Genomic DNA, 10,192 nt, shown 5'->3' with positions numbered 1-10,192 from the left:
AAAAGAAACATTCAAACAAATACATCAGATTTGGAAAAATATTTTTGCATAATACAGACACATTCATAAAATACACAGTCATTATAGTACATGGTAAAATACAGGTAGTGCATTTCCTTCCCCCAGGGAAAAGAATACATTGGACATGCCAATCTTTGATCATTCCACTCAACAGTGTGGTCCTGCTCCTTCATAAAAGTTCCTGACTTCGGCAGACAAGGGTTATGGGTCGGTTGTGAGGGGTGTGGCTCACCAACTGCCCCCAGGGTTATGGGTCGGTTGTGGCTCACCAACTGCCCCCAGGGTTATGGGTCTGTTGTGAGGGGTGTGGCTCACCAACTGCCCCCAGGGTGCATGGGCCTGTTGTGAGGGGTGTGGCTCACCAACTGCCCCCAGGGTGCATGGGCCTGTTGTGAGGGGTGTGGCTCACCAATAGCCCCCAGGGTGCATGGGCCTGACCTTCCAGGGAAGGGGGTGTTGATAAGGGGGCCTGACCTTCCAGGTAGGTGGGTGGTAAGGTTGCCAGGGGGGCATGATCTGCCGGGGAGGGGGGTGATACGGTTGCCAGGGTCCGACCTGCCAGGTTGGGGGCTGATAAGGTTGCCTTGGGGGCAGGACCTTCCAGGGAGGGGGGTGATGGGGGGGCCTGACCTGCCAGGTAGGTGGGTGGTACGGTTGCCAGGGGGGCAGGACCTTCCAGGGAGGGGGCTGATACGGTTGCCAGGGGGGCAGGACCTTCCAGGGTGGGGGCTGATACGGTTGCCAGGGGGGCAGGACCTTCCAGGGAGGGGGCTGATACGGTTGCCAGGGGGGCAGGACCTTCCAGGGTGGGGGCTGATACGGTTGCCAGGGGGGCAGGACCTTCCAGGGAGGGGGCTGATACGGTTGCCTGGGTCTGACCTTCCAGGGAGGGGGTGGATAGGGGTGCACTCTGGCCAGCCGCGAGGGAAACTCGTCCCGCCTCCTCATCACAGGTAATCTCGGCCAGAAACAAGGAAGGGGTGGGACGCCTTTTCCTAGGACCCATTTGAGGAAATATTAAAATCAATAAGGAGTGCCGGGTCAAAGACAAGGGTTCAACTGTCGAGCTGTTACTGCGGGCCATTTGAGCTCGCTTCAAGCCCAGTCAAATGCATGCAACACTTTTAAAAAAGTTAAGTCGAGGACCGCTGCAGGCTTCCACTAGTAGGGAGACGCAGCGATCTGACACTCACCCGAGTTTGGTTAGCTTGAGTTTATACCGGCGGTCCTCAAAGACCGGTGCTCGTTGCAGAGTTCAGTCTCTCTGTACATCTCTGAAGCTTTCGGTCAAATCTCCCATCTCTGACCCATGTTTTGATATCAAAACCATGGCAATGGAAGAAAATGGGGTTCTCGAATACAAAAAAATCATGCCTCGTAAACACTGTATGAATGTAATTCCAATCCGGCCCAAATAGGTCTACAGAAAAGCTGAAGCGTGAGTGGGCAGACCTCAGATTTATAAAAAGACCACAGCCCGACTGAAGGGGCAAGCGGATGACCAATTCCAATAAAGGGGGAACATTTGCTGAGTCACTGATTACTTTCACCCTGGATGTCGAAAAATAGTGACTGGATGGTTCAAATGAACACAAATGTTTGTCTGCTATACTATCCCCAACTCTATGTTAGAGCCTTCTAAGCATTTAGGTAGTGCTGTTGGCTACAGATGTATACCATATACCACAGAAAAGGTAATAAGAGGAACTAGTTCCAGCTTCTCTGCTGAGCGGTCAAGGCATCCCATAATGCAGCAGAATGGTCGACAGCTAAAAGTTCCCTCCATTCGTGCAACAGTTGCCTGGATACAAGAGGCTGAGGAAGTATGGTCTGCATATTCTTTGGTTGGTGAAAAGAGAGAGAGGCAGCAATGACGCATAAAGAGGCTCTTGTAAGCCATTGTGAATTCTCAGGGGTCCGTCTTGAATGAGGTCATTATTGTCCTGTTGCAATCAATAAAGCCCTTCTCCGAGGACAGACTCCTCTGATTGCCTAGTGGGCCATCAAAAAAAAAAGTATTAAATAAAACCACAGTGTGCAGCAAGACACATTTTTATACAGCAATATGCAGGCGCCTTGCAATCAAGTGGCTTGTTTAAAACAAAAGGGAGGGGTAAAAAAAGAAGAGAAGTTCAAGGAATGTGTGGAGTCATTGCGCTACTGCTGATTTTAAACCATTCTGAATGTGTTGGTGCACAATGAAAGGGTTCGACGGCCTTCAGCCGGCCTTCTGTTCCCTTTGGGTCTCATGCCACCACACCTGCGTGTGGTGGCATATGGGGCTATGCCAATAGAGAAACCTTGGACAATATTTACTGAATTATGAACATATTATCTATATTTGTATAATAAAACCCTATAAAAACACACCACTCTGATTTCAGGTGTTGGGTAAAATTCTACCTGGATAATGTCAATATCAACTTGTAATGAGTGGCTGATGAAGAGTTGGCTTACTTTTGGTTTGGTAGTAGCAGCTACTTTCACATAACCATGTCGTACTTTACATAAGTACATCTATAAAAGTACATCCGAAGATTCAAATGTCCAGGAAGAAATAGACAAATTTACAATTGCTATCCATTCGCAGGAAAATATTTGCGTATGAGAAATGGCAATGCATTTCCCTTGAAAATTGAAACGCCTTAAACAGGTCATGGGTCAGTGAATCAAGTCTGCGCAAGGACCAAAAAGGCTCAGTCACATCCACTATGGACGCTAAATAATTTAATTTTCTGACTGGTTGGATTTAGCAAGCATGTCACTTCTTCAACTGACCTAACCACTGTTGAATACAGTAATTGTGCGGGAAAAAACAAATCTGTTCATTCAGCCTAAATTGGACTTGGATGTGCAGGGGAGATTAGTAACTGACAGTCTTCAGCACGATGTCTTGACCTATGGCAAGTTGGAATATAGAACGAAGATAGTCCCTTTCCGTTACGAGTTTAGCAATCTCAAAAAAATGCTGTTGCAATAATATGAAAACGATAACCAATAACCAACCATTATTCTGTCTATTATTATAGTTTATCGTAATAGCTTCAAAGTGATTGAAAACCACTAAAAGTGATCATAAAAGGAGGTTTTCTTCTGCATATTTTTGACCAACTTCCGTTACCTGTGGAAAACAATTTGCATAGCTGGTGCACTAAGCGCATGCAAACACATAAGAGCAACACAAAACTTAAACCAAGAACCAGCAGCCGTATAGCAGGCCTCTGAAGCACCATTTTGGAGGGCTTGGTGGAATACTGAAGCGGGGCTGGGCTTACATGGCTCGGCTGGCAGCCCAATAGCCCAATACAACTGAGGCAAGCTAGAGCTTTATCTGCTGGGTGGCCTGAGGGTGGGGGGGGACTTTTGCTTTTAAAACAAAGCACAACGCGGCCGAAAACTCCGATCCTTCTCGGAGGTTTTTATGCGGCGGCGACGACTTGCGATAAATTAAGATTTTCCTGGTGGCTCTGTTGGAGAGGTCAGAGCAGTGGGGGGGGGGGGGTCCAATGCGTGCCTTTAGACCCCCAGCGTATACGCTGAAGTACTCAACCCAATAATAAAAAATAGAAAAAGTAGTGGCACGATGAGAAGAGTTTAGAAGGTTGTTTGGGGATCCACTCAGAATGAGCCTGAAGAAAGTGTCAAGTCTCTTTCTACACTACTTTATCACACTTGTTGTTGCCAATGGCTTCAACAATGACACCCCTTACGTTAGGGGTGTCAAGGCAATCAAGGCCAAGAAAAAAAACGGTAAAAACCTATAAAGAAAGGAGGGGAATTTTTCAAATAAAAGCCACAGAGGATTTACAACACGCATATGACAAATAAAATACATAAGGTTACGGTGATATTTCATCAATATAAAACTTGAAGCAGGCGCAGACGCTGTCAGAACAAAGCAGCGAATAGCAAACAGTGATTTAGGCGAGGCGTAGACAGATTGTAAACATAGGCATTCATCAAAATGACAAATAAACATGCGGCAATATCTCACCTGGGTTTGATGGTATGTTATATGAGAGCAACTGGCGTCTGATTGGTTGACTACGATCCCACTGGAAGGGAGGCAAGTGATTGCTGGGGAAATCTATATAAAAATTAAAAAAAGCAGAAGAGTACTGGTTTTCAGTGAGCAAAAAAACCAACATGTAGAAAATGTCCAAAAGAATAAAATAAAGCAAATATTTCATTACATGGCAATTTTTGGACTGTTTCAATCCCCAGCAGTCGAGAGGAACACTGGTGAAGTTACTAAATCGTTGTCTTAGCCCACCTTCCCAGTCCCCTCCCCCAGCCCACCTTCCCAGTCCCCTCCGAGCCCCAGCCCACCTTCCCAGTCCCCTCCGAGCCCACCTTCCCAGTCCCCTCCGAGCCCACCTTCCCAGTCCCCTCCCCCAGCCCACCTTCCCAGTCCCCTCCCCCAGCCCACCTTCCCAGTCCCCTCCCCTCCCCTCAGACACCCACCGGCCGGGCCCGCTGGCCCCCGGATGGCCCTGCTGGCCGGCCTGAGACCCAGGAGCGGCGGAGGGCTCATCTCCACCCCCCAGGCCGCCGCCACGTGGTGTAGCAGGAGCGCGCTGGCCCAGCGCTGGGCGCGCCCGTCCCAGGGCCCGCCGTGCGGCCCGCCGTGGGGCCCGCCGTGGGGCCCGCCGTGGGGCCCGCCGTGGGGCAGGAGGCAGCGGAAGTGGTAGTGCAGGTCCAGGACGTCCAGGCCGTACGCCGGGGCCAGCATGCCGCTGCAGAGGTTGGCCTCCATGGCCGTGCCCTGCAGGCTGAGCTTCAGGTGCCCGGTCTGTGGGATCACACCACACCATATTACTGGAGAGGGTAGTCTTTATTGTCCCCGGGGGGGGGGGGGGGGGGGGGGGAGATTTGATTGCAAACAGTAGTCAACGCAGCCAATACACAACAAAACATAAATAAAACCATAAAGAACTCAAATACATTCAGTAACAGACAGTATAACCTGATCAAATTGCAATGAGACGAAGCACTAGGAGTCCATCAGTCCTTGTTACAGTGTGTGCAATAGACCCATCAACCCCCCGCTGCGCTCGTTTAGCAACACAATGCATGGCCGACGCCGCCCAGGCAGCTTTGTGGACGCGTGTTACATTGACAGCCTCGATACGCTATATGTATCAATGTTTCCTATTGTCGCCGCATGAAGCAAAACACCATTTTCCACTGTAGAAAAAAATGCTGTTTTGGAGAAGTGGAATGAAAGTGGAGGGATGGATGGAATTTCTGCTTCATTCTTTGTACACTTTCCTGTGCTCAGGATGGGCCAATTATTTTCTAGTCTGAGTCGCTTGGTATCTGCAGTGATAGTTATGGGGTTGCGAAATATTCCAATACTAAAAGCATTTGCCATCAACACAGCGCAGAAATATTGTAATTGTGTTTCACGCTCATGGATTGAGTGATGCATTTTTGTTGCATCATCTGTAGTTTGTCGTGCACAGAAATGGATCGAAACTCTGAAAAAAGAACCCATCCTACTGTGTTGAGGATCCACACCCGGATACAGGCGTCAGTAGTCACCGTCTTCAGCTGCTCAAAGAACTTATGGAGGTTCCCGAGATACTGGGGTAACCAGTCTCGGCTACACCTGTAACTACGGAAACAGCAGGGTTACATCAACAGTTCAACCAGGAGAGACTACTATTTGACATGAACCACAGCATTTATTGACAATGACAACATATTTGGCGATTAGATATCATCAAATGATCCTTCATGGGGACAGTGGCTCCATGAAGTGTGCCAGGATAATGATCCCCCCCCCCCTAGTAGTGTCTAGACACTGGTGGGGACTATGGATTGAGAGCCTGGGCCCTGGAGGACATAATCTCCTTCTCCGTAGACAGGTGGAGCTTAATCCCAGAGGTGGAGGAGATGGAGGAGAGCTGCAAAGAATCTCAATGAAAACAGACAACCGACAAGCATGAGCTGTTCCTATACTCTAGGCACGCAATTGGACTTGGTGGAGAGATAAAGGGGAGGAGCCTGGGATGGGTTCATAGAGCTACCAAACATGGAAAGGGAGCGTCGTCTCTTGATGGCACTTTTAAGTGCCATCAAGACTTGCGTAAGACTTGCCCCAACTCTGAGCACCTTTAAAACAAGACTGAAGACTTATGTTTGCTTTAGCTTTCTGCTAAATCTTAAATACATTGCACTTTCTAAAAAGCTTTTTTAACTTTGCCTTTATTTTCTAATATTAAAATGCCTTTTGAACTTTCTATTTTACCCATTTCTTTGCATACGTTTTCTTTTACTTATCTATTCTTTTATTTTATTGTATGACAATGTTTATATGTGAAGGCACTTTGAGTCTGCCTTGTGTATGAAAAGTGCTATATAAATAAAGTTGCCTTGCCTTGCCTTTTACTTTAGCCACATTTGAAGAGTTGGCTTGCGGTGGCATTGAAAAATAAATCGTATTTTTTTTACACTATGGTTACAGTCTCATTCCTGACCAAACAACTGTTGCGGTTTAACTTCCACGAAACGAGCCTACTTTCATTCGTCTTCCTACATCACTATCTTTCCTAAAATGTCTGTACGTTTGCTCAGTTTTATAGTCATACTGCACCAAAAAAAAAAACACAAGCAACTAGTAGTGGATAATAACTACAGTATATATTCTCTCAAATTCCTCCCAAATGCCTAAGTTACTGCTCAGTAGATGGATCACAAACCGTTATAATTGGACACGTACCCAGAAGTAAAAAAATGATGACAGTATTAGTTATTTATATGATCCCTAATCAACCCCTTATTTCATAATGTGACATCTTCCTCACTGGCAAGTATGCTCACGGACATCGGGGCAGCGGAGCTATGCGTTTGACTGCAAATTGTATCGCCCCCCATCAGCGAAATGCTGACAAACTGTTTGGAGATGTGCTTACCGTTAACACAAATGACAACAAATTTGAGCACTTTTGCGAAACAGGGGCTGAGCAATAAGAGTCACCTATCCGGAATATTACATAAATCCTTGAATAACAATGGGTCAATTCCTTGAATAACTAATAATTGTCATGACGTAGAACAAAGTTTACGTCAACACAAGCCTCTTATGCAAGTAAACATTCGGTTGAAGAACCAATGTGAAGCCACTTCAAGTTGGATTTCTATCATACTTTTGCAAAGCAAGTCACTAAACCCCAAGTCGCTCGAGCTTCACAGCGAAGCGCAATCATTGAAATTGGACGACCTCCGACGTGTATTAAACATACTGCGTTATGTGAGGGATTCCAAAGAAAATGTGTTCCTCAGAATGCTACCGACTTGCATACGCAGTAGAATCCAGTCAATTCCATGAGAAAACAAGGACATCAGGAATGCTATTGATCATTCGTGCAGCTGCGACTGGAATTCTTAAAAATTTGGTTTGTTCATCTTTCTACACAAAACTATTAAGAACCTTTGTGAGCAACCCTCCACTTTAGTCAGTCTAACACACCAGGGTCACAACCACCTCAATTTAAAAAAAAAAACATGCTTACGTCAATAGAATAGTCAAGTCAATTCTTTTTTTTTTTGTGATGAAAACTTCACAAGCAACAAACTTTTCTAAAGACTACCATCACCATAATGGAATAGGTTACTTATAATTGGATCCCAGTGCCCTGGGAGAGAGCTGGACAAATATATACATTAAAAAGTGTACACACACACACACCACAGAATCCCAGCAGGGGAGCACATCATCAACAACAGAATACAGAGTAGGGAGGGACGGCTACCTGGACACGTCACAGACAGAGGAGTTGACGACGAGGATGTCTGGCTTGAGGCCTCCGCGGAGATCCTCCAGGATGCTCTCCATGTAGGGCGAGTAGACGCGGCTCAGGAAGTAGTAGCGCACCAGGTGGTGCTCCGAGCGGTACTGACGCACCTCCCTGTAGTCGGGGCCATTGCTCAAGGGCCCCAGACTGCCACCTTCAACCAGGCCGTCGTGTTCAAATGAAGCTTCACCCTTTTAGAAAAGGTTGGGAGATTAAGTCACATGCCCAATTAAATTGAAGGGATTTACATGTAAAGTAAATAAAGAAGATTTGTGTACATTGGTTTACTGAATATATGCTTGTGACAGTTGGATGAATAGTCAAAATTACAAATGCACATTCCTGATATTACATATTAAAGCTTGTATGGGCAATTTGGAGAAACCATGATTTTTTTAAGTAGCCAACTGGAAACAATGTAGGTAGACTGACAGCTAGGTCGTCCAAAAGATTAATTCGGGCAGAATTAAATGATTGGATGGTTTTATTGCAGGTCTGCTGCAGCCAGATAGCAGATGTTTTGTGAAAATGTGTCAAGAGCATTGGATTTCTTGATTGCTGTCTTGGTGCGAAGAGAATTTCAACAAACCAACAAAAAATGCTTCGAAATTAAATTGCCTTTCTATGCTTCTTTGGAGATACCAACCAAAGTAACCTAGCTTTAGAAAGTATCCAACCGTAATAAAGTCATGCAGCTCTTTATATCATTCAATTAGTTGGAAACTGGAACGATTTGCAGGTTTAATACAGGCCTGAAACAGCAGCATAGTTATATTTTGAATTTTTTAAGACCGATTGATTTATTGCTGGCAGGTTTTAAAGAGAAAAGAAAAAATGATTCTACTATAAAATGGCCTCCCCTTGCTTTAATCCCCACAGGGGGACAATATGTAGAGCTAGTGTCGTCGATGGCCCACTTCACCTTAGACTTCAGCTGAGAGCTCGTCAGGAACGTGTCCTTCTGAAGCAGCAGGACGAGGTCCTTGTACATGGAGCGCTGTACTGAAACGCACATGTAATCGGAAGGGTTTTTAATTAATGTATTAGTGTCGTAGCTGATTCAAGTACACAGCATTAAAGTGCAAACTATTGATTTTCTCACCTGAACCACCGAGAATCACAACAAATTTGTTGTGCAGCAGTTGGCTGGCTTCATTTAATGTCACAAATCCTAGCATGTTCACAGCTTTTGGTTTTAAAAAAAAGTTTAAAACCGTCAACAAATAGGATAATACTGCATGTCGATGAGTGCATGTATTCTTTAACGATTAAAACCACGGCAACTTGAATACCGTTGTATTTTGCGAAATGGAGGACAGATTGGATTGTGTGCAGAGGAAGCGACACGTCTCGGGTGCAACGTAGGCGACAGAGAAAAAGTTAATTAGCTTAATCCGCTGCAGTTGAGAGTTCTGATGATAGCAGTGGCGAAATCACGCCTCTTCCGGTAGAGCCCATGGGACCTATGAGATCGAAAAATAATTATAATGATAATTTTTCAATAAACGGAGAAGAGTTTGACCGTTTATTGTGCAATTGTTCAGTTAAAGGCTGTAGTGAAAACACAATGAGAAAGACTGCATGTCACGTATGTGCCGTCACGCTCCCTGCGACTGGGGTGGACAAGACCGACAATCTTCCCATCGGCATAACTGAAACTATCCACATGCCCCAACTAATGGTTTTCACCTCTTTCGATGCTTTTATCCTCCCCTTGGAAAATACGTAACATTATCAAACTTCTTAACGAAAATGTTTAGTTTGAAAATGAAAAATGATCATTTAAATCCACAAACAACATATGTGTAATCCGGGGCATGTAAAGACTGGGACCAGAAAATAATTACGTTCTCTCCTTTGAAACCCATTCATATTTTTAGATCTCATAGGTCCCCCATGGGCTCTACCGGAAACGGCGTGACTTTATGCGCCACTCTATGAGTAGGGACTTTGGGGCTCTGCTTTGGTTACTCAAAACGCGCCCTTTTTGATGCCCATTGGTTTCTTTGGAAGTCTAGGCGTCATGTTAAACAAAACAAATAATTCATTAGGGATTTATATCGAATTATCTTTTGAAATTGGGGAAACAATATTATCAATTAGGCTCGACAGGTGGCACTACAGCCCAGTCCATTTCTGAACTACGGACGATTGCGCATGCGTGCAATCGTCCGTGCAAAATAGTTTTTTTTTGCCGTTGCATTTGTTCCCGACAAAGAAAACAGCTACATTGGTCTAATACCCTTTTTCAATATTCTCAAATGTCAAGAATCTCAAAATGTATTCAAAGTTAGACCTTGGGCCTCCGCTATATGAACAAAGTTATCCCTGTTTCATTAGAAAATCAAATCCCTTACCGTTATTCAAGAGTA

The 10,192-nt window shown here is 45.2% G+C and overlaps 1 protein-coding gene across 1 annotated transcript; it reads right to left on the bottom strand.

Moving 5' to 3' along the window:
* LOC130370440 (PC-esterase domain-containing protein 1A-like) lies at positions 1-9,734 on the bottom strand. The gene is made up of 7 exons (XM_056576194.1): positions 8,923-9,734; positions 8,743-8,822; positions 7,779-8,011; positions 5,524-5,638; positions 4,486-4,813; positions 4,016-4,108; positions 1-1,016 (listed from the first exon to the last, which is right to left on the bottom strand). Exons 1-7 carry the CDS (start codon positions 8,996-8,998, stop codon positions 427-429), a joined length of 1,515 nt encoding a protein of 504 aa, XP_056432169.1. The 5' UTR covers positions 8,999-9,734; the 3' UTR covers positions 1-426.
* Positions 9,735-10,192: the final 458 nt, after the last annotated feature.

Source organism: Gadus chalcogrammus, chromosome 17 (assembly GCF_026213295.1).
Source record: "Gadus chalcogrammus isolate NIFS_2021 chromosome 17, NIFS_Gcha_1.0, whole genome shotgun sequence".
Lineage (NCBI taxonomy): Eukaryota > Metazoa > Chordata > Actinopteri > Gadiformes > Gadidae > Gadus > Gadus chalcogrammus.
This window is presented reverse-complemented; position numbering and strand designations above follow the sequence as displayed.